This window comes from Nansenia antarctica, assembly GCF_963989245.1.
Source record: "Nansenia antarctica genome assembly, chromosome: 16".
Classification (NCBI taxonomy): Eukaryota; Metazoa; Chordata; class Actinopteri; order Argentiniformes; family Microstomatidae; genus Nansenia; species Nansenia antarctica.
In genome coordinates this window covers 4,334,886-4,360,059 of record NC_137686.1, presented here as the reverse complement: position 1 = coordinate 4,360,059, position 25,174 = coordinate 4,334,886, and the positions used below count along the sequence as shown (strand labels likewise).

Here is a 25,174-nt window from a genome sequence, read left to right as displayed (position 1 = left end):
CTGACTGGATGTTGACGTCGCCCAGTAGTGCGAGCGGTATGTCGTCAACAGGGAAGGAGCTGAGAAGGACATCCATCTCTTTTGGAAGTGGCCAAGTTGACCTGGTGGATCATAGACAACAACAATATGGAGTTTGACTGGTGAGTTGACAGAAACAGCATGGAATTCAAAGGAGGATATGGACAGGTGTGACAGGGGAATGACATTGTGTGACCACTTAGGCAAGATGAGGAGTCCTGTGCCTCCCCCTCGACCAGAGAGAGCGATTATGTTTTCCTCTGAGATAAAACGGACAGCTGTCTATCTGTCTGTGTCACGTTCAGGGTCAGTGAACACAGCACGTGCATAACGTAATGTGTCATCGCGTGATCATCTCATGTCATCATTTCATTCAGTACATGCTTCTTCTTTCGTGTAACGTCAGAGGTCCAACTCGGTGTCGCGTAGCCATGCCCACATCTCTGGTTCTAGGTCGAAGAGGCTGGCTTCTGAGGGTGGTCTATATAAGGGGCAGATGGTGATTATGTGGTCGGCGGTCTGCTCTGGGTCACCGCACTCGCATGCCGCACTGTCCGCCAGGCCCCACGCCTTCATTGATGTTTTAAAGCGACCGACACCAGTTCGTAGACGGTTCAGTGTGGTCCATTGCCGGCGTGGTAGGTCGTCTCCTCCAATGGCGCCATCTCCTGGGTCCCAGATGTAGCGGTGGATTCGGGAGGGCCCGGCTGACTCCCACTCCTGCTTCCAAGCTGCTGCCAACCATGCATCTCTGGAGATGTCCTCAGAGGTGGAGTTGAGCATGGCTTGTGCTGCCTTGTTGTAAGGGTGGCGGGTCTTGAGTCGGCTTGGAGGTGCTGGTGTTATGGTGGTGTTGTGCAGGATGTGCCAGTCATGCTTTTGTGCCTTCCTGGCCAGGGCGAGGGTGGCAGCCTCCCGTCAGAGGCCGGCCGGTGCTATTCCCGCGAGGACTGGCAAGAGGGACACAGGGGTAGGCTTCAAGCATCCAGTAAGTAATTCTGAGGGAGGTATTGCTGTACATGCTGATTGTCAAGAAAAGAAAGGTAGATGCGGAATGTTGCGCTTTCCAAGAGAAATGGACAAACCATTATTTATTTGTGGAAGTAAAAGGCAAGCCAGTTTAGTTTGTCGGGGCGCGCTCTCTGTGAAGAAAAAGGCCAACCTCGAGCGTCATTACAGCTCGAAACATGCTAAACTGGACAAGTTGAAAGGACAAATAAACTTGGAGAAAGTTAACGCTCTTCGGCGGAGTTTGGGTGCTCAACAAGTCAGCAGTCTTCATAAGACCACAATCTGACCGAGATAACATTATGCATGCTAGTTTTGTGGTGAGTGAGCTAATCGCTAAGAAGCTGAGGCCGCATTCAGGAGGACAGTTTGTGAAGGAGTGCATTGTTGCCGCTGCGGTGCTACTCGCTCTGGACAAAGTCAAATTGTTCCAAAGTGTCAGTTTGTCTCGAAGAACTGTCTCAGATCAACATGGCACAAGATATTGAGAAAACACGGAAGGACACCGCAAGAGATTTCAAGTTTTCTCTCTCTGGCCTGCAATGAGACAACAGACATAACAAACACTGCCGAACTGGCTATTTTTGTGCGGGGGATTACAGCTGAGTTTGATATGAGGGAGGAGTTGTTGTCTTTGCAATCCATGCATGGCACCACCAAAGGTGAGGATGTGTTTGAGCAAGTTGTTTTGTCTATGAACAAATTCGAACTTCAGTTTGACAAGTTAAGTGGCCTGGCAACGGAGGGGCCCCAACCATGGATGGAGCGCAAAAGGGATTGACTGCATTGGTCAAAAAAAGAAAAGAGTAATCTCAGTCTCGATCCAAGTGAGTTAGTTGTATGCCACTGTATCATACACCAAGAGAAGGTGAGTCCTATATATTTGTTCAATAATTTTGTATGGCCCTCGAAGGATGTTCTAAAAATCTAAATGGCCCTTGACAGGAAAAAGGTTCCCCACCCCTGGTGTAGGGGAATGAGAAAATGAGTAGGCATTAGAGAGGGATGTCTCTGTGAAGGCATTAGAGAGGGATGTCTCTGTGAAGGCATTAGAGAGGGATGTCTCTGTGAAGGCATTAGAGAGGGATGTCTCTGTGAAGGCATTAGAGAGGGATGTCTCTGTGAAGGCATTAGAGAGGGATGTCTCTGTGAAGGCATTAGAGAGGGATGTCTCTGTGAAGGCATTAGAGAGGGATGTCTCTGTGAAGGCATTAGAGAGGGATGTCTCTGTGAAGGCATTAGAGAGGGATGTCTCTGTGAAGGCATTAGAGAGGGATGTCTCTGTGAAGGCATTAGAGAGGGATGTCTCTGTGAAGGCATTAGAGAGGGATGTCTCTGTGAAGGCATTAGAGAGGGATGTCTCTGTGAAGGCATTAGAGAGGGATGTCTCTGTGAAGGCATTAGAGAGGGATGTCTCTGTGAAGGCATTAGAGAGGGATGTCTCTGTGAAGGCATTAGAGAGGGATGTCTCTGTGAAGGCATTAGAGAGAGATGTCTCTGTGAAGGCATTAGAGAGGGATGTCTCTGTGAAGGCATTAGAGAGGGATGTCTCTGTGAAGGCATTAGAGAGGGATGTCTCTGTGAAGGCATTAGAGAGGGATGTCTCTGTGAAGGCATTAGAGAGGGATGTCTCTGTGAAGGCATTAGAGAGGGATGTCTCTGTGAAGGCATTAGAGAGGGATGTCTCTGTGAAGGCATTAGAGAGGGATGTCTCTGTGAAGGCATTAGAGAGGGATGTCTCTGTGAAGGCATTAGAGAGGGATGCCTCTGTGAAGGCATTAGAGAGGGATGTCTCTGTGAAGGCATTAGAGAGGGATGTCTCTGTGAAGGCATTAGAGAGGGATGTCTCTGTGAAGGCCAAGACATGGAGGGACATGAAACTGGCATGAGCCGAGCCTCAGCTTTCCGGACCGCTGACTGGCAGTTCAGTTCCAAAGTCCTCCTGCGACAATGAGGTGGTGGTCGGCTGAGCATGGTGGATAGAGTAGATTGGAAGGGTTGTGAGCAGGGGTGTAGCATATATGTGTCCTCCTGAGGGATAAAATAACAGGCATGGGGAGCACACTGTTATATTAGTCGGTAGAGAGATAGAGGGCTAGTGGGCAATCCAAGATGTAGGTAGTGCTCAATGCACTCAAAGAAAGATGCACACAAAGAATTGCGCTAACTTACAGGCTAGCTAGAGACCTCCCCTCAGCCTTCTAGGTCAGTTAACAGGTGCTCACAAGGTGAAACATACAACATGGATCTGGTGATGACTCGCCTCCGGGCCTGTCCAAAGACATGTGGTGGTGCCTCAAGACTCTCACCCACCATGCTCGGGGTTATTCCAGAGCCCCCCTCCCCGCACATGTTACTGATCATCTTTTCTGATTTTTTCTGCCTAATAATGGCTTCCTTGACTTTCATTGAAACCACTTTGGTCCAATAGCAGACACCAACAGCAGACTCCAAAGGCAAACGCAAAGCGTAGATTGAATACTAGACATTGACAGCTCTCTTATGCCTGCACCAATGATGTGGTGGAACACACCTGACGAACCATTACATTAGTGTTGGGTATCCTGAAATAGGGGGGCTATGCATAAACATTTGTAATTTTGTAATGTAATCTGTTTGTTTGATTTCAAATTCAAACTTTCGGAGAGTAATGCCAAAGGAAGAAAATATTATTCACTGTTCCATTACTTAGGTAATGTATGTAGTCCAACATTATACTGGCCAGTATTACACATCTTTGGTGTGTCTCCAGCCGTGCTGCGTAGTTCAGCTCCCACACCCAACACCACCACCATGGAGGAAGTGTTCAGCTCCCACACCCAACACCACCACCATGGAGGAAGTGTTCAGCTCCCACACCCAACACCACCACCATGGAGGAAGTGTTCAGCTCCCACACCCAACACCACCACCATGGAAGAAGTGTTCAGCTCCCACACCCAACACCACCACCATGGAGGAAGTGTTCAGCTCCCACACCCAACACCACCACCATGGAAGAAATGTCAGGATTACGTGTAAGCAATTGAGTGTTTGTGTGTTCTAAAAATAAATAACTAAAAGAAACCAAAACCAACCAACTAGATCAATCAAAATCTAAATCTAAATATAATCAATCACAGTGACAAATACAATTTCAGGCATATAATGTAAAAATAATCTATAAACAAATACAAATAAAAGAAAACAATTATGTTTGTCCTAGAACCCATGAACTATGTTAGAGGCTGACAGATTTTAGTTGAAGTCCTCAGTACCTTTGATAATTACCATTACTATATTTACCATTTGCTTTTGGTAATAGCAGATTATCTAATAGTATTATATCATGTGTGATTTCCAAAAATACAATATAGTGTAGGAGGGTTGTTTGACTAGTTCATTGCTACACATTTTCTTGCTGCTGTTAAGACCATAGCAATATATTGTTTCACATATTTGTTCCATTAATTTTATTAGTACCAAATAGAAACACATAAGGCAAAGGTGTAATACAACTTTGCAGACATAAAGACAAAGTATCTATAACTGTTGGAGCCATATTAGGGCCTTTTGAGTTCAGTTAAGAAAATCTTTTAATGAGATATTTTGTGTTTATTTTGTGTTGAAAAGTATGAAATATCTTTATGAAATGTTTTGTTTACCTTTTTGATGTTTGATGTATGTACCTTTAAGGCTTGATCACTTACCTGGCTTTGAGCTAATTACTGTGAGGATGCACCTGGTACATGGCTTTATATAGGAGATCATTATGTGTGTTCACCAGGGAATGGTGGATCTGATTAAGTTTTGAATCGCACAGCGGGTGGCAGTGTATCGTACAGAGCTCAAGAGATATAAAGTATGATAACGATCCATATAACGTACTGCTTTAAGAAAGTCAACCTTAGTTTGGTTCAGTTTAATAAATTGTTTATAATTCCGACTACGAGTGCTTTCATGGAGTGTGAATTCGGGAAACATCTACCATAACCTCAGTGACTAAATGGATGTATGAGACAGGGATTAGCCACTTCAATAACAGAGTTCCAAAGTGTAGCAAGTGACCAGAGCAAATGAAAAGAAGTACCTTTCTCTTGTGTGTAGAATATTGTAATAGTTTCTGTCTTAGATTATAAGAATACTTTTGTCATGGTTCCGTCTGGCCACCAGAGGGTGGCAGAGATCCCCCCCCCCCCCCCAAAGACTATGGACTCCCAGGTGTTTCATATCCTTTCTAATTAACCTCTCCATAAGAGAGGGTGTTTTTTGTTGTTTCGTATTCTTGGAATCACCTATGTTTTGCTCTCACCACTCGAGCCTTCTCCAGTTGATGTCTTTTGTTCCTCTGTCTTGGGTATTCCTGGGGTTTTGTTATTCTCTAGTGTTTCCTATGACCCCTGTTGGATTATTCAGTAAAGTGGACTATTTCATTTGCCTTTCAACTGCATTCCCTGGTCTGCTCTCCATGTTTCCTGGGTCCTCCACCACACAGCCTGACAGCAGGCTATGGACATGCATATAATTGCCACTATTAGAGAAGTAGCATGGTGACCTTTTCAGCATTTTCAGTGTGGCCACAGAGGGCAGCAACACGCAACACTACATGCTAAAAGAGATTTCCAACCTTGATACAGATACAAGTGAGCAAACAATTGCCTGAAAATAAACTGTGCCTTCAAATGCATTTTTTGCTCATTTATATATGAATTCTTAAATATCATTCTGGATCAGCTGGAAGCTAGCTTTCAACACTGTCTCTCCAAATGTAAAAATGAACAGCTCTTATATCTTAAAGAGGCTTAAGACTCAGCTCACATAATACCCTCTCATCTGTTTTGTTCGGAGGCGATGTGATTCAATGACAAACAAGATGACGGTGGCAAGGGGATAGGGATAAAAAGGGCAGGGATTGAAAATCAGCACATATGTGACTGTCGGTGATAGCTATAGAGATTGAGGCTTAATAAGGGTGCCTTCAAACTGTCCAAAATGATTGGTCAAATAAGCTGACGACACATGGTTTTCTTTGAGGGAAATTATGGTAGTGGGAGGCACACGTGTGTTGGGAAACTCTTGCTCTGTATTTTCGAATGTATTTGTTTTGAACACATGGCATAACCTCTGAGGCATCAAAGTGGCAGTGAACCAACTGTCCCTTCGTCTCTGGGCTTCATCTGTCATTCATTGTTAATAGCAAGCATTTGCTTAATAAGACAGTTTTCATAAGTGTCCACAGTTTAAAATTGAGTGGTACATAACATATATTGGTATAACAACTGACATAAGAACTTCCCAACACCATGATAACAAACAGCCTTAATGAAGGAGTTATATAACATACAGTATATGTCATTATCACATAAACATAGAAACGTGTGTCAGATTATTCTGGAATGGCAACATAAAGTCCCTGCAGATCATACTGTTTTCAGTCAGAATTTGCCCCTTACAGCATACAGGTAACATACACTTCCCTCCGTAAGTATTGGAAAGAGGAAGCATTTTGTCTTCTTTTAGCTTATAATCTAAGACAGAGAGGTTTACCTCTATACTCAGTAGGCTATACTCTATATACTCACTCAATATACAGTTTGGATTTGAAATCAAACAATTATTATAAGGTCAATGTAGAGATTCTCAGCTTTTCATTTCTTGAACATGTTTTAAACATACTGGCCCTATTTCAGGGCTCCAAACGTATTGGAAAAAACATATCATGTAGTAAGGGGGCTGTGAGCTTAAGATTTAGGTAGTCTATATACATGGGGTGTACTTGGGAATGATAGACAGTTGTCTACAGTGGGCTTGTTCATGACCCTGGTCGCCTGGGGGAAGCAGAGACTCTGAGACTCCAGAGGTTGAACCTTTTGGACGGCATCGGTTCAAACATACTGTGGGGTTGGGGTGGCTGGGATCTTTGATGATCCTCCGGGGTTTGCTGACACACCACTTGTTGTATATATATCCTGGATGGAGGGATGCTCTCATCCACTGATGCACTCAGCTGTCCACCCTTGGTTATCTTCTCTGGTGATGCTCTGCCAGGTCTGCACTGCAGCCATCTTAAGTTGTTGTTTGTTTTGAGGTATTCTTTGCCTACAATCTTATCATCAGGACATTAAGTGCATGTTCAAATGGATTGAAATCTGAAGATTGACTTGGCCAGTCAAGAGTTTTTAGTCCATGAAAAACTCCCTAGTTGCTACGGCAGTATGTTTTGGGTTATTGTCTTACTATATGATGAAGCGCCCTCCAATGAATTTTGAGGAATTTGCTTGACCTCGAGCAGACAAGATGGTAACTAATGGTTTGCATCTTACAGTGAGGCCTCTGTAGTTTGGCTGGTGACATATTCTGCAAAAGGTAGTCTCTGACACATCCACGCCTACTTCCTGGAGAGTGTTCCTGATCAGTGGGACAGTTGTTTTGGGGAGTTTTGTTAATTATGGTGAGCATTCTTCTGTCATCCACCGTTGAAGTCTTCCTTGGCCAATCACCCTGTTTACAGTTGCTGAGCTCACCAGTGCTCTCTTTCTTTTTTGATGATGTTTCAAACCGTTGATTTTAGAAGTGTATGTTTTTTTTTCAGAAAAAGAAAACATTGAATTAAAGCTGAGAAACTCTGCTTTAACCTCATAGTAAGCACAAATTGTCCCCATATGATAAAATCCACCATCCCCCCTGATTTGTTTTCACAACTTGAGTACTGCATGTACTGTATCTCATAGCTAATGTACCTGTGATGTTGGTTCTTGTTTGATTCCAGCTGCATTACATCAATAACTCATGTTCATGTACATCCCAACTTCAAACTGGGGAATTGTGTGGAACTAGATCCTCTCCCACCTCTTTGATGGGAAAGTTCAAATATCACTCCTCAATGGTGCCATGAAGAACCCTAAAAACATGTTTTTTTAAGAGTGTACTGTATTCACCTTGTCAGTATGACCAGAAAAGATAGCTTAGTATTTGTTATATAATAATACTTATATGTACCTTATGTTTTAATGGTGTATTATACATGGTGTTTAAATGAATGTCTAATTAAGCCGGAGAGCCTTAAGCTACAAACATTAGTTTACATACAATCAGTATGCTTTATAGAGATATTCTGGATAACACAAGATGCCTCGTGAGAATATCCAATCTATATTGGGATTGCAGTATATGTCAAGTCTCTACTCTCTTTGTTTCAGTGACATATGGTTGAGAATTACTGAGGCACAGAAGCACCATTCTCTCCCATTTATAATAGATATGCATGGTGTTTTAATCCAAATCAAAAGTTCCCCACAGCATGTCCCTGTATAATGACTCACTGACTATAGACAATGTTGTTACTCTGTGGTACATTAATGTATAGTAACTATAGAAAGCAGAGACTTCAGGTGATGGATTCAGATTCAGATCTAGATTCAATTTAATTGTCATTGGCAGAGTACAAGTCCTCCGTAGCCTCCCTAGTGGGCCAGTGATATGTGCCAGTCAAACCCTTCTTGTACATCATGAGTGTGCGCTGAGCTGAATGGTTGTGACAATTCTATTTACAGTAGGGCAGAGGCAGTACTTACAAAACCTTGCCAATTAAATTATTTCTTAAGTGGCCTTGCCTAATGCCCACAGGTTAGAGGATCATAATACTGTATAGTCATAGTTTTCCAAACTTTCCGTACTTTTCTTTTTCCACCTGCATTTGGTACCACTGTATTCTACAATGCAAAAGAAGTATGTGACAGATTGATTATTAGCGTTCTAGACACGCAACAAAAACAATCACAATATACATTGATCGTTTATGGTTCGAGACATTTACTCATTAATCAATCAAAAAATCTGTAGCACTCATAAGGTGTCTGCCTCTCGGCGTGAGTTTGTTTGTGTCAATATCCAATAGATTTGTTATTTTTTCACTCCATATATTTGAGTTCCAGAAAGCTGTTACAAAAACACATGCCATGATCTTATTACGGACGTAGTATGAAATTGAGGCCCTGGAGGAAAAGGAATTCTTGAGAACTTGAGGGATTCTAAAGTGTATGCTAATGACAGGTCATTTTGAATCAAGTGTATGTTTTTTTCTTACATTATTCAGCTACTGTATTTGTACTACAAATAACAAATATTTGTATTACTACAATTTGTCCATTAATTGGCTAATAATGCACATCTCTGGACAGCACTATGGTGAGGACAAGCCCACAGTATGTATGGAAAAACACAAGCGTGTAAATGTGCCTGGAATATATCACCCCTCTGCATTATGTCGTGGTTGTAATCACACTAGTTGTCAGAGAAGTTTGCAGGAACAAATTGGCAACACTCAGAAAATCTGTTGAATGTGGAGATTGTGTAGAGGGGGTGAGAAAATATGTCATTTTAGAGTCGTGGTTGAATCCAACGCAAGAGAGTGCGGACCAATCAGAAGCTCTCACGCTGCCCTCTAATACCTGCCTCTTTCCATCCGCCTCTTCATCCACATTCACTACTGATCACGGCCAGCTGCCGAACACATCTGGAGTCGCTCTGAATATGAACCAACACTCAACTTATAGATTTACTTTAAAAGCAGGCTTCGTTTAAAGACGTAATCGATTCTATGATAGTTCAAAAATACTTACGGGTTTATTTGTTTGATCTCAATAGTAAGTAGTATCTGGATAAGTCTAGTTGGCGTTTTCCTTGGAGTGTCTGCAGATCACCATGCGTAAACAGAGTAGGTCTGGGGCTTTCACACATCCACACAGCCTAAGTTACACTGTTTTAAGTTACACTTATTTATAAAACAGTAGATGTTTGATATGCATGTATGGTCCATGATGTGTTCAGTTCCGAAATACATGTTTGAGAGAATAACTCTGAACGGAAAGATGTATAACGCCATATCGTTACTGTAACCTAAACAAAAAGTTGCTTGTTGTATGTTGCGACATGCATTTTGTAATTTCAACTTAAATGTTAGCCCTCTTTAATAATAGACAAGCACTTTTCAAATAGTTGGCTGTCGCATTAACTTCTTTAGTTCTGCGCTAAGAGAGCTGCCATGAGCCGCAAGAGGGATTGAGTTGGTGGACTTAGAAGGAATCTAGCGGCACATGTGATGAAGAAGTGATATGTTTTGTATCATTTTTTGTCCACTGACCAATTAACATTTGGACGTTGTATTGCTACTCTGGAAGGAAAGTTTGTGGATTATGGCGCAAAAGACGCACGGCTCCATACTGAAGTGTTTAGGGGAAATTTAAAATACCTAAAAATACAGCGTTGGTTCCTTCTCCACAAAGACTCATTTGAACTTCCCACCGCAGAACCAGAGCGACAGAAATAGTTCTGACATGTGGATGTGATTTCTGAAGGAGGAAAAAAAACAGACAGATGCAGAGAAATAAAGTGAGTGGGCTCAGTCTGTAACGGGTTTAGAAGACTGAGGTTATAACAGTTATGATTTTTTTACAAGCCACTATGAGCGGCATAATTAGAGGACAGAATCTGATGGACTCCAAAAAAGGACTCGCTCTTTGAAGACGAGTAGATGAAGTCATTTTAAACAACATCAATCTCTGTAAACGTACTTTGTGAAACAACTGGTGGAGGTTTGGTACCAGAGTTGGGTCAGTGATGGGACCCCCTCTCCTGCCCTGCACTGGGGGCTGTCTTCTCCTCCTGGTCTCGGTCTTCACTAGTGTCTGCCTGGTAAGTGCTTTTTCTCATAGAAATTATAACATTTTTACAACATTTTTATAACATGTGCTGCATGTCCTAGGATTGCTTGTATGTGTTAGGCGGCGATTACAACACTAACCTAATTGCATGCATGTTATGTCTTAATAATAATATTATGGAAATGAATGAATGAAAGCTTTATTTCGAACATGTGAAAAGAAATAGTTATAACAACAAAAGACAAAACAAAAACAAGAAAAAACAAAACAAAACAAAAAACACTATTTACTTAACATGTCCGAAATAATTGTGAGCCTGTAAAACGTTTGACAGTCGATATCGTAAGGCAGGCATCCTTTTTGACAGCTGCCCCCATCTGAAAAGCTGACTAGGAAACATCTCCATCTCCATGTTCAGCAGCAATGATTATTAATTATTATTTCAATGACTTTGAGTTCTGATGTTCAGTAATGACTTTGAGTTCTGATGTTCAGTCATGGCTCGAGGGAAACTGACAACCCCGAGGTTGCTGAGAGCTGGTGGCTGGTGCATCCTATGATTCCAGCATGCTTCCATCTGTCCTGGGGGAAAGGACAGTAGCCTAAGGTCTTGTGGATGGATACCCATTAGTGCATTCATTAAATGAGATAACTTCCATACAAACGGCTTCAAGATAGATGTTGCCTTAAACTAAACAAGTGCTTCACAATAGTCGTTCATTCATTTTAGGGGTGCCTTTTTTTTTTTTTTTTTTTTTTTTTTTTTACTATAGGGTACTAGTTGCCAAATGTGATTCACTTCAATTCAGCATGAATCATACTTATTCCATCTCAGAATAGGCACTTATTTATACATCACCTTCTGAGCCTAATCCTGGACATGTCTTTTCAGCTATGATTGTGTAGTGACTGACTGTACATATATGCAGAGGGTATTCATGAATATACACCCCACATATTGCACGTAAACTCCATTGTTTTGTGTGGAAGTAGCCACATTGACAATGTAATGACTATTATAATAGTCTACAGTAGGTAAATACTGTTCATAATGACTAGTATAATAGTCTACAGTAGGTACATACTGTTCATAATGTCCATTAACTGCTATGGGATGTTAATGTGGCTACTTCCACACAAAAAATGGAGTGTACGTGCAATATGTGGGGTATATATTCATGAATGTCCTCTGATGTACAGTCACTACACAATGGCTTTGTAGGGGCTGAGCAGTGCACCAAGCTGGCTGTATGTGTTTTGGCTGAATGTATTGCGCATTCAACAGGCGTGTGTGTTTTCCCCAGTGATGTGGTCCATCTCTGTGCCGCAGTGGACTTCTTAGGCTCATTGGTGTAGATGGCAGAGGAAAACAATTATAACATGGCTGTGTATTTATAGCTGATTCAACATTCGGGTCGTTAAACGCTGTGTCTGTGAATTCTGTTTACTCTTTCGGTTTGATGTTTTGTGTGTGTGCGTGTTCTTTTCCAACCAAATGCCTGTGTTTTTTTCACCGAATGACCCAAAAATGACATAGGTCTCTCCACTCGGCAAGATTACAAACGGATAGCTAAGAGCATTTATGAGACCATCTCAGAGGGCACGCAAGGCCAAAGCTAAATTAGGTCCTTTCTTTGAGCTTTGTCATGTTGTTCCAAATCGTATCCCCCCCCCCAAAAAAAAACATATTGATATGGACTGACGGTGCATGAAGTCTGCTGGTTGTAGCTGAATGATCTGTGAAGACAATGTCATTGTCTGCCGTGTTCTGGCACTCTTACTTAAGTGGAAGCTCCCAGACACGGCCAGCACTCTGCCTGGTAGGCTCTCCTCTTCTAGAGTGACTCACTTGGTTATTGCATTCATTAGGAGGAACCAAGGAAGCGCTTCATTCAGGAACCTCGGTGGGCATCTAATTCCTACCTCATGACTGTGTTTGGGCTTCCTGATAACTTACACGTGTCTGAGTCCTCAGAGTGAAACTATAATATGTACAGTATTTGTAAAGTACAGTACAATATAGGTCGCTATTTAAACGGGTTTGATTTTGGACAAGATGACCAGGAATTGGACTCTTGGACTAAGACATTTTATCTGTACCATACTTTTTGTCGAGGATATTGGTTTAGGTAAATGACATAATGCAGGGTAAACACTTTGATATGGATTTCATAAAGATGTTTTGAGTTTAAATGCAGTTCACATATCACACTGTCATCTGTGGTAGAAAGCCTAACACTATTGAATGGCCCACTTACTATTTAGACAAAGACACCTGATTCATTTGTCAGATTCATCACAGACTGAGTATGTATTCAACACAAATATTTCACATCATTACTTGTTGCACAATGTTGTGGTCCACATAGCTAGGTCCACATAGCTAAGCAAAGTTCTTTCCCCAGGACAAATACCAGTTGTGAGTCACCAATAGATGCTTCTGCTATCTGTTTTCCTTGGCTAGCTAACTCTAATTGATTTGAAGTGACACTTATATATGATATGAAAGCGCCATTAGCTACTTGCCACCTGCTTTTAGTCTCCTGTTTATGAAGTAATAATGACAGGCAGCAGGTTTTTTACCTGGCTATGCTGTTCACTTTATGATTTAAAGCCCTGCAGCTCAGTAGTGGTGTCAGTAGGAGGCTGTCTCTTTCTCCAGCTAGTCAAATCAATTTTAGCCGATAGCAGTTGTTGGCCATACAGTATGCTGTTTTAAATCCCTAGGTGCTGACATTGAGTCCTGTTTCTGTTGTCATACAATCTGAATCAAGGCCATAATTGTGACTCATGACTCATCTTGAGTAGGAAGTGAATTCAATGGGTGTCAATTCGCTACAGTACATGATGCAACAATTTGTTCCATTTTATATATGGTCCTCTTATGGCTTTTTCCTGTTTGTATTATCATGTAGGTTGGGAATAGTTTGACAGTCAGCAAATGCTTCTCTGATTGAAAATACAAGCCTCAACCTCAAGCGCCCTCTAAATAGCTTCAGCGAGGGAGGGGGGGGGGGGGGGGGCTTGCAATCATAAATTGGATCACGTATGGCTGAATCCTAAGCCCTCCAAGGTGCCCCAATGGACCCAGCTGAGACAGCTGGAAGGCTTCACGCTAGAACCTCCACAATTCTCACAGAAGTGACAGAAGAAGAAGAGGTTAGGGCTTAGGATAATGTGGCTGTTTGTTTGGTAAACAGATATTTGAACCGTCGCCATACGAGGGGGTGGAAGGGAAATTATTTTTCCCTTTATGATTTTTCACACTGCGGTTGCCAAGACAGTAGTGTGGAACCACGGTGAGGATTCTCGCTTGATTGGCCTTCCGTTGGCATGTCCATGACGAGGTCAGCATTAGCGTGATTGCAATCAGCCTTTTTCAATTCATAGCTCCTAACCTTGTGCAGTCACTCGAAGGCATCTCAGAGCTAGCTGCTGGATAACCCGGACTAACAATGGTGGTCGTCATAACAGAAGCTGGTAAATCAAATCAAGTTCATTTGAAAGTGTATTTCCACACCAATGTCGTAACACATCTTAGAACAAAAGAATGAAAAGATAAACAACAGTAGCAATACTATTTACAGCGACAAAGGAAAAACAGCAAAACACAACATAATTACTTAGTGGTTTCCCCCAATCAGACATAATCAGACGTATGGGCTACAGTATTATATACGGTTACGGTTATTATATGAATTAAGAAAAAAAAATGTCCCTTGATGTACCATAGGAGCAAGATTGGTAAATGCTTTACCAAATGATTTGGATACAGTTAACTCGAAGCAAATTGCTGTATTTTAATTCTTAGCAGGGACGGCTTCTTACCCCTCCCCCCTCCCCCTTTATCCTAGTCACCAAAACACAACAAGACGTCCAGGGGGTCGAGGGGGTTCGAGGGATTGCCAGGATGAGTAATGCTTGTGAGACGGACTGCAGCACAATTGAAGAGGACAGAAGGGGACGAGACAGCCTTTATGATGTGACAGTGACACAAAAGACACGTCTTATTTCCTCCCACCCAGGCTGAAAGAGCATGTCTTTATTGTATTACAAACTTGAGAATATTGCTGTCAAATTGAGAGAAGAGAGAAGAGAGAAATCGGACCTTGATGGTCTTTTAATGGCCACACACGGCAGTTTTACACTCTGATCACACACATGCAAGTTTTTAGATGAACAGATTGAGAGATGGAAGTAAAGATGCACAGGTTGCATAAGTAGATGAACCCGTTCACACGGATCTGTGGAAGGTTCTTTCCACTAATGTGTTGCTGCTGCCCTTCGTTTTAGATGCTAGGTGAGAAGGGTCATTCGCTGTCGTCACTGGTCTCTTAAAACCCTGTTTTCCTGATTTTTCACATGATTAGGCTACCTACAGATTCCTCTCACACAAGTCAACTTTAAGGGCCAAAACACTCCATAGACAACACTATCACTATGCGCTTAGAATTAAAAATACATTTGAAAAAAAGTACTTTCTAGAGTTGTTCCTTTATTTCTTTATTTATGACTTCTTAAATCCTCTATTCCAAACATATCCTCCGGCTATCGCACACTGGTTTCTTTTCTGTTGACTGACACAGCACACTTTTGAGAAGGCCCATATGACTCAGTCTCATAACGTGCCTGTTAATAGTGGAGGCTTCAGTTTCATTGGCGTGGTAAGGTTATACCATGGCGGTGTTTGACTCAGGAAAGGGCTTGTTTTCTTGACTTCCCGTGACCTTCTTTTTTTTTCAAAACTTTTCCACTTAAAGAATGCGGGAGTGTGAGTAACTCAATGCCACTTTTACACCTCACTGAAAAAGTTACACCACTAACACAGATATTTGAATGACGAGCCTCTCGCTGTACGGTTTCTACTACTCTTCTAGTGAAGAGAAACATGATATTTCTGGGTTTGAATGAAACATTACATTTCTACTGTATATAGTTTGATGTCGTTAGACTAAGAGTTAGGGCAACCATGCCTTATTTTGAAATGACATGACAAAAAACGCTTCACATGTTATCAATACAACACAACCCTTACAGTAGCTCCTTTCAGAGACTAACACCACATGACTCAGTGGACCACTTTGTCTCGATCACTGACCGCATATCATTTGGTTCATCATCTCTGTGCATATATCATAATATCACATAATTAATCCTCTCTGCATGGAATATTTTAAGAAGATAATCCCTAAACCCCCAGTTTGAACAGCAGCAATCTTAAGGCCAAGAAAAGGCCACCATATTAAATACCAGCGTAAGGCACAGAAGAGTATGACCAGGAAAATGGAGAACCGACTGTACTGATCTTTTACACAGACACACCAATGTCTGCACTTGGTTTTTCATAGGGCCTTGGTAAAGAAAGAGTGAGTTTTGTCGCATGTGGGCAGTTGTCTAAAGGATTCCAAAGGATATCAAGAGACACACATATATATATATACAGTCTATATGTGTATATATATATATATATATGTGGGGGAAGGCTATCTGAAATGGTAAAGCTATGTGTGTGAAATGATTTGTCATTTCGTCTGGTCATGCCTCAGGGAATTATCACTCTTGTGCTTTACTGCAAATGTTTGATAAGACCATCTACTATACAGTTCATTTTAAATGTGTTCATTACTGATGCAAGCCATATTCAATAAAACCAGAAAAACATTCTCTGTGATTGTCGTAAGGACACAGAAACTACTTCATACAAAGACACATGCCATTGAACAATCTATTGACATGGTTTGACATGGTTTGCAAACCAGACTTTTTTCATCCCATGCATCTATTCTAAGATGATAACAAATACATTACTACCAATATCCTTCAATTACCTTGTGTGCAGTATCAGAGTCTGAAAATGACGGAAAGTGTTATTGAATGTCAGCATAGTTTGTTGTAAATATGACTACCTTCTGTGGTAGGAGACATGTATTTTGTTATTTCATTGTTGCCAATATGTTGGATAGTTGGCCAATTCTAATTGACTTCTGATTTCAAATAAGAAACGGTGAACAGTGTTCTTCCCTATCAGCTCAATGGTATGCAACAACATCATAGTCCCTCAAGTATATTTGCCACGAAAAACTTTGAATCACCGATCTAATGTTCTGTCCTGTAGCCTCTTCTCCCCTCCTGGCTACCCCCTGTATGAATATTCTGGCATTGAATTCCATGTGGTGAGCATTCCTGAACTCCCTGGGCACCTCAGTTGCGTTGACTTGTGAAAGTTCTCAGCCTTGTAGCTGCCTTCCTTCCCCATTGACAAACCTCTGCAACGCCCTCCCCCAACTGGTGCTCTGGGGATAGCGTTTCAAACACATAGGAGCGACCTCAGAACCTATGCTTCATTTGGATTAAAAAAAAAAAAAGTATTTATATAACCTTCACAGAATCCATTTGGAGATCAAGGGTGGGTGTTGGATCTGTGGTAGGAATCGCAATCCTCAGTTCTGATACAGTTGTTGACGTGATTTGGATGAAGCTCCGTTTTTGGGGGCAGGATCAACCCTCCTCCTCCCTGGTTGGCACATGGCATTTTGCGCGAGGAGGGAGGATTTCTTAAAAGGACCTTTATTAGTTTCATTTCAAACCTCTGGGGCTTATGGGTTTGTAAGTATGCAGTTTACAGCTCCAGATTTTTCCAGCAAAAAGGAGTAAGAGAAATCATCTTATTGCAGGCAGCAACAGGAGTAGATCGGAGCCAATTCAGATAACAGCGACTAGGCACTGCCTAGATGGCTGCATTACTAACAGTGGTGTTTAGGATGTGATCCGTTGAGAACAGAACATCTCTGAGTGCTATTGCAAGCTTATCCACGTGAATAGAACTCTGTTGGCCTAATCAATTAATCAATGCACGTTGTCCAGCATATGTTCAAAACATGATCAGGGTCATGGCCTATTGTGACCTGGAGTTTGACCCGGGTTATGAGCACTGTCCACGATGTCACTGAGGGTCATTCGACAGCGAATAGATGTTTTCCAGCATGTTCAAAACATGATCAGGGGACGGTGTATCGAGTGGCAAAAGGATCACTGGACCTACTGGATACAAGTCAGTCCTTGTTGAAACAACAATGAATGAACAAGTTATTGAATCCAATGACAGTCATCCTATGATGGTGTAACAGATAAAGTAAATAGAGTGACTCATTGAGAAACACTACTTCAGTGACGTTGGAGGGAAACACAGGGCTTCATTTATCCAGGGCGAGTTTGAGCCTTCATGCCTGAACATTAATGTATGCTAAGACCATACAGGCTACTGTAAAATGTGTGTTATCAACTTGTCCACTCCCCGAGGTTTGGCATTCTAGCACACTGTCGCCTATTGACTTAGACTCTGCTTTTTCTCGAAGGTACCCCCCCAGTACCCATTTCTGGTCAAATATAAATACAAGATTTCAAAGGCCACAGTGGCCTTGTAGTATGTGGAAACTGGAAAGCCCATGGTGAAAGACTAATAGCAGAGCACTCAACTGGAATCTACCATGTACAGTTGAAGCATGTATGTACCTATAGGCAAAGCCGTGAAAAGCACAAGCCATTTATATTTTCATGCACAAATATTTCCACAGTATTATGATAATTCGATGCCTCCTATGTTTAAATTTCATTTGCCGTCGCTTTTATCATATAGTGCACTTGTGCATTTATTCAGCAAGCTACCACTCATGTATATTTGTTAGAATACAGCTATACACATTGCAATATAAAAATTGAATACATCACAGGCCTTTTGAAAAAGGATTAATGGGTGCAAGTCACTTGCTAGCAATTCATGTGATCTGTGCCAAAATACCGAAAATGCTGTGTGTTGGCTTTGCTAGTAATGTTTTTGTTGTGGTGTTAATCCACTAAGCTTTAATTCACTCCTGAGCTTTAATCAGATATGTTGGTAAGAACAGGCCTATTATTCCTTTGTGTTGTGTGTGCCTCATAGAAGGTGTTACTGAGTGACTCAGCATAGAGCTGACATATCATACAGGGAAACACAGAGACAGACCAGCATGGTTCCCCAAACCCAAAAACGACGCACGTTTCGGGTCGTCAGCGAGAAATGTTGTGAATGATTGTGTACGTGTGTGCGTGACTGTGTGTGTGTGTGTGTGTGTGTGTGTGTGTTTTGCAGATACAGTAGCATTCTGTTTTTTTGTTGTTGTTTTTTTAGGCTTGATGGATGCTGGCATGTCGGAAGATTCTGTTTCAAAATACATGTTGTTCCTCGAATGCTTGAAATATGAATTACATGGAAGCATGTTGTGTGAAGCCGACATGTATTCTCCTTGAGGCCAATGCTCGTCCAAAAAAAACATGCTATTTCCTCTGGCCCCTCTAGTAATGCCACAGGATGGACCAGGGCTGGCCCCAGGACTTTTGTAGCCCTAAGCAAGATTTTGAATGTGGCCCCCCCATGTTTTGTCAACCGGGGGGGGGTTGACAAAACACACACACACACACACACACACACACACACACACACACACCCAATAGAGATGGACAAATGAATTAACAACACATCTCATACTTACTCTCATTACAATACAGTACAACATGTGTCCTGTCTGCATCTGACAGGAGATATGGTCAGTCAAATGATCTTGCGGTTGTGCTGCAACTGGATATTGGGAGGTGGCAGATGGAATACCAGAGGAGGTGTAGAAGGCTGTGGTTCCTCTGTTATGACCTCTGCAGCTACAGCCACACCAAAGCTAGCCTTTATAAATGATGCAATCCTACCTATGTTAGCTGGCAAGCAAATATCAAGAAATCAAGCTTGTTCTAATGAAAAACGCTTCAGCTAAAATGAATACATTATCTTTACTTTCTAGCTAGCTTGCCAGGTTAACATTAACTGTGGCTATGTTCTGTTTAGTTCAAAAACACACATTTAGGCTAATGTCAAATTCATCACATTAAACAAACAGACATACCTTTATCTTGTGTACCCTTTTCCATCTCCAATGGTCTCTTCTTCCGCACTTGAGTGCCACACTTGAATGTTCTTTTAGGAGCCATTTGTGTAACGTTACTTTAACTAAATATAAGTTGCAAATGGAGATGATTTATTGTCCCACTCACCAGCAGACTCACTCCTACATAACAACAACACGTTGACCCAAGGTTACCCACAATGCTGCTGCGTTACCATACATACTGAGTTCTTAGTCAGTGTGTCAATTTAATACCGTACAAAGTGTGAGGAGCGAGCCGTTCAAAATAAGCGATAATAACGATGGACATTTTTTAGACTCACTGTTAGTGAAACGTTGACCCACGTTTACCTACAATGCTGAGACGGGTTGGAGCGGAGTTTTGGATTGATGGGTGTTTTGCCGATACGGTCATAGGATGGGGTAGCAGACTTTTTGATTGACAGATGGTAGCTTGTGCAAAAGTGTGGCCCCCTCTAGCGGTTGTGGCCCTAAGCGACTGCTTGTTTATGCCACGGGCCGGCGTTGGACAGATGCTACACTTATTCTGTGGCCAGCATCTGCTCCGGGGTCAAAGAGGTGCATGCAACATCACAATGGCCGGCTGTCCGTCTTACCTTTCTAAGTGCTCGTTCTGGTGTGCTTTCACATCAAAAGACCTTTCTGATTTTGACCTTTCTGAAGTGCTCTTGGAACTCAACTGAAAAAAACACTTGAGATTCAGGCTGACCTTCCTGTCAATAAGAGCCCACCAACAATCAAAATGGTGTGATGTTTAGGGCAACAAGAGACACCCCAGGTCATTATGCTGATTATCCTCCTTGCATCCTTGCTGTGAGGCAGAAGCAGTTAGGAGTATTACAGACGACGACCCATTGAATTCTCCTCAGGCGGCTGTGCCCTTGAATGATAGTGGAAAACGGGAGCTGTTTGATGCCGAAGGGGAAGCTAAAGTGTGTGATAAAATTGACTTTTTTCCACATCTATTTTGTCAACCAGAAGTTGAGTGCCAAATCGTTTCAGAGAATTGATTGTACTGTGTGCTGGGGGCCATACTTTTCTCTCATTCAGAGAAAGGGAGGTGGTGAAATATGGAAAAAGTAGTGATTGATATGCCCAGACAGAACACGTTGATCAAGAGATTTCAATCATTTATTGCCTCATTATGGAATAGGATGTTATGTTTCTACACAGGCAGCTGCTGGTGCTTAGCACTAGAGAGGTACAAGGGATATGATATAGAGATATGAAGATAACATTCAAACATTTTCTATACACATTGATTTTAGCCACAATGCACACACGTCTGAAAACCTGAAGCTCATATTAACAACAAGACTCGATAATGCATAATTATTAACTCAAATTCCATTGTTTTCACTCAAATAGCAGTTCTAAATCATATCATATTGTTGCAAAATTCTAAGCACAAATTGCATCATTTAGCACACTTGGAAAACACTGGCCTTCAAAATGGTCAATTACCAATTGGTCTCACTCACTTCTTACCTTTTCAAACTCAATTGGCAAAACACTTTGTGTGTCAGATGACCTCTACTGTGTTGGAGCAGTGTGGAGAACAGAGAGGAAACGGAAGAGTGAGAGCAAGTGGAGGAGGAAGAGGAAGGCAAGCCAATATGTCTAATGAAATGCACGCAACCATGTACTCAATCATGGCCTAGCAATGACCGAAGCTGGGCAGCAAGTCCAGATGAATTGGTAGCCTCAGTTATCCTTATTTAGAGATGAGAACAGGTAAGTTACCACTTCAGTAGTCTTCTATACTCTACTGTTATTACATGAATATAACTTTATGGTTTCTATGGATATCTTTAGTGCTTAGAGAAATGTATGACAAAAGAACATTACACCATACATTTCTGTGCACCCTATACAGTATAATGTACTCTATATGCCTTTCAACTAGTAGCCACTCTGGGACATGGGGCTGGAGACAGGTAGCCACTCTGGGACATGGGGCTGTAGACAGGTAGCTACTCTGGGACATGGGGCTGAGACATGGGGCTGGAGAAAGGTAACCACTCTCAATTTCATAGACAGAGCTATGGATGCAAAGACTGATCATCCATTAGATCAACATCATAGTTTTAACCCTGTTTTGAAGTAGGTCAATTCCACTGAGTATTTTTTGGGTCATTATCATAGACATACAGTGCTCTGCGTAAGTAATGGGACAGTGAAGCATCTTTTGGTGCTACACTCCATCACATCACACAATTACTACGAGGTTAAAGTAGAGATGCTCAGATGTTATTGAATGGTGTTTGTGTACATGTGGGTTTTACCTTTCAGAAATAACAACACGTTTCATGCATAGTCCCCCTGCTTCAGAGTCACCAAACGTGAGAGGAAAGATTGATCAAATTTTCACATTAAGCACTCATGTTTAGTATTTGGTTGACAATCCTTTGCATGCAATAACTACCTGAAGTCTGTGACCCATTGACCCCACCAAGCGCTGGGTGTCTTCTCTGGTGATGCTCTGCCAGGCCTGGGTGTCTTCTCTGGTGATGCTCTGCCAGGCCTGTGTTCCCTATGCCTCTTCTTCAGCAAAATAAATATTCAAGTTCAATAGGACTTCAATCTGGAGATTAACTTGGCCAGTCAACAACTTTCCACTTTTTGTGCTTGAAAACCTCCCTAGTTGCTATGGCAGTATGCTTTGGGTCATTGTCCTGCTGTATGATGAAGCGCCGTCCAATGACTTTGCTCTGCTGCCTTCAGCAGTGACATCAGCAGTGAAGACAAGTGAGCCACTTCCAGTGGAAGCTAGACATGCCCAAGCCGTAACACCGCCTCCACCACATTTCACAGAGGAGGTGAATGCTGTGGATATTGGGCGGTTACTTTTTTTTAAATCCACGCTTTCGCCATCACTCTCGCCTCACTTTGGTACATGTTCATCTGTGTCTCATCTGTCCACAAGACCTTTTCCCAGAACTCGGCAGGCTCTTTTAGGTCAAAATGTTTTAGCAAACTGTAACCTTGTCTCTGACACGGTTCATGCCTACCTCCTGAAGAGTATCCTTGATATGTGAGACAGATGTTTTGTGTTTTTTCTTAATTATGGTAAGCATTCTTCAGCCAACCACTGTAGAAGTCTTCCTTGGTCTACCAGGCCATTTGAGATTGTTTTCCAGTGCTTTTCTCCTTTTAATTATGGTTTGGCTATGTGTTTTTTTATGATATGTCAGCTTCATAATGGCTTCCCTTACTTTCATTGATGTGTCTTTGGTCCTCATGTTCACAGACATTGAGAGCTCTCTCATGACTCTCTCATGACTGCACAAATCATGTGATGGATGTCCGAATGAACCAGAAACACCTGTCAATCCAATTGTCCCCTTACTTTTGCGCACCCTGAATTAGAGATACTATGCCTAAAAAGTGTTACTTCTGAATGGTGAAGCTAATAAGTACTTTAACCTAATAGTACCTGTTTTATTTCAAACTTCTTGAGTGAAGAGCCAAAATAATTACTTATGCAGGGGACTGTGCATATTCCATATAATATCTATATTCCCTCATTTCATATTTTAATTACATCATTCATAATACTAAGAAAGCTAAGAAAGTCTGTACTCTGACTGCAGAATGTAGGCCTAGGTTAAAATAACTGGAGACTAGGGATAAGGATATCGAGAATAGGCTCCAGTTGAGAACCAGTAACAAATTGTTCGATGCGTCGGAATCGTATGCCTCCGTAAGTTAATCGATGCCGGCATGTTTTGCACATTGTGCTGACAGTTGTTCAAGCGTCTAAACATTCCAATCTAAAAATGTCGGAACAAGTCGTTGCAAAATATTATGTTTGTGGCTTGATTGGTACAAAGAGCATTATTCAACACGCATCTACGTACAAAACACGTACAGGTAATAACCATGTTGATACTTGCTGTGATGTGCTTGCTGCTTAAAGCACAACCATTTATGCTTGTCAACAGATGCTAACTGCATATACGCTATTGTTTCTAAGAAGAAAACACTGACAGTTTTCAGCAATAAGTGTTATGATAACATGAAGTAAGAAGTAAATGTAGACTATATCGCATTATTTGGGATATTTTTTGAGCTCTTTTGCCTGACAGCAGTCTTTCCCATAGGGATAGTATTGTGGCCAGAACATTTCACCACGCTACTGTTACTGAGGGTAAATATCCTATGCTAATAATATTATCACCATGCAGATTTCTCCTTTTACTAAGAGACCCTAAATGAAAACAATGCTGTACAAATATTCTCCCTTTTCATCCATTTTAGATGATGACAGACAGACTGTTGCTACAGCTCTGAAGCTACAGCCAGCTGCTCGAGCTCATTGGATTTATGTTCAAATTTTATGTTCAGATATTATACACTGTGTTCAGCAACTCAAGATAATAAAACAGCTGCGTTGACGCTGAAAACCTGTGTAGGCTTACTTTTTTTTCCACACAGAAAATGTATCAGGAATCGATAAGGGAATTGATACAGAATCTAACCATAACAGAATCGATAATGGAATTGGTATCAATAACATCTTATCAATTCCAATTCCTACTCAAGACACACTTGTCCTGGAGCAATGTGAATTATGATTGCTAGGAGAGAGTTCAGTTGGTTGCTAACAGTAGTAAATGACTAAATGTTTTAATCTTGAGGCGAAACAGTCCACATGGATGTGGATGTGGATGGATGAGGATGTGTCTCCAGTTCTGTTCACATTCTGCAGTTTATGACACAAGACTTCCATTGCGTATTCAAATGGTCCGATTCAGAGTTTGTGGTAAAAATAGTAAATTCTACAATTTGCTTCATCCTGTTTTTCAACGAGTGCATTTCTCTCTCTCTTTTTTTCCTTACTTCTCCTCTGATGTCCTACAGATGAGGTCTCAATCTCATTGGCACTTTCTCCACACATTTTTCCGCTATTGATGATGCGCTACATTGTGTTATATTTCTGGGTTTTAAAGTTATTTTGGTAGACTATTTCAGCAGGTAGGCTATACATGTGCTTCTGTACTATACTTCACCTACCTACGAAATGTTTAAGAGAAGAATGTTTTATGCAATCAACTTGTCAGTCAATTGTTGGAATTTTTTATTTTTTGCTCTAGGCACAGGGTCAGCCATAGTTGGTGCCCCTGGAGCAATTAGGGGTTAAATGCCCTAGGGCACATGCAGCATGTTGCTCTAGGGCACATGCAGCCCCCCGCTGAGGCGGGGATCCAACCAGTGACCTGATTGCTAGACAACCTCTCTATCCTCTAGGCTACCGCGCAGGCAATATGAAATGCAAAGACATAGTTAGAAGGTAGGCTGCAGTGGAGGGGCACCTGCAAATAGGAGGGAAGACAGAGACACAAAATACAATTCATGAATTTTTTAATCAAATGATCTATCGAATTGTTAACATGCTTTGATAATGTTAATGAATTGCATTGAGACAGCTTGTTAATTTTTGGGGAGGGGAATTATTGAAGTTCCCCAAATAAATGCAAAGTTGTCAACATAAATACATCTAAAATTCATTCATTGCAAACAGTATGTACCTCTGTACATGACCTCTGTAAAACA

The 25,174-nt window shown here is 41.6% G+C and overlaps 1 protein-coding gene across 1 annotated transcript in view; it reads left to right on the top strand.

The window, feature by feature from the left end:
* Positions 1 to 10,623: 10,623 nt before the first annotated feature.
* pth1r (parathyroid hormone 1 receptor) overlaps positions 10,624 to 25,174 on the top strand; it is a gene marked incomplete at both ends in the record, with an annotated part of 53,227 nt that continues 38,676 nt past the window's right edge. The window contains one exon of the mRNA XM_080546554.1: positions 10,624 to 10,698. Coding sequence (XP_080402680.1) covers positions 10,624 to 10,698 — 75 coding nt within the window. The remainder of the gene's footprint in view (positions 10,699 to 25,174) is intronic.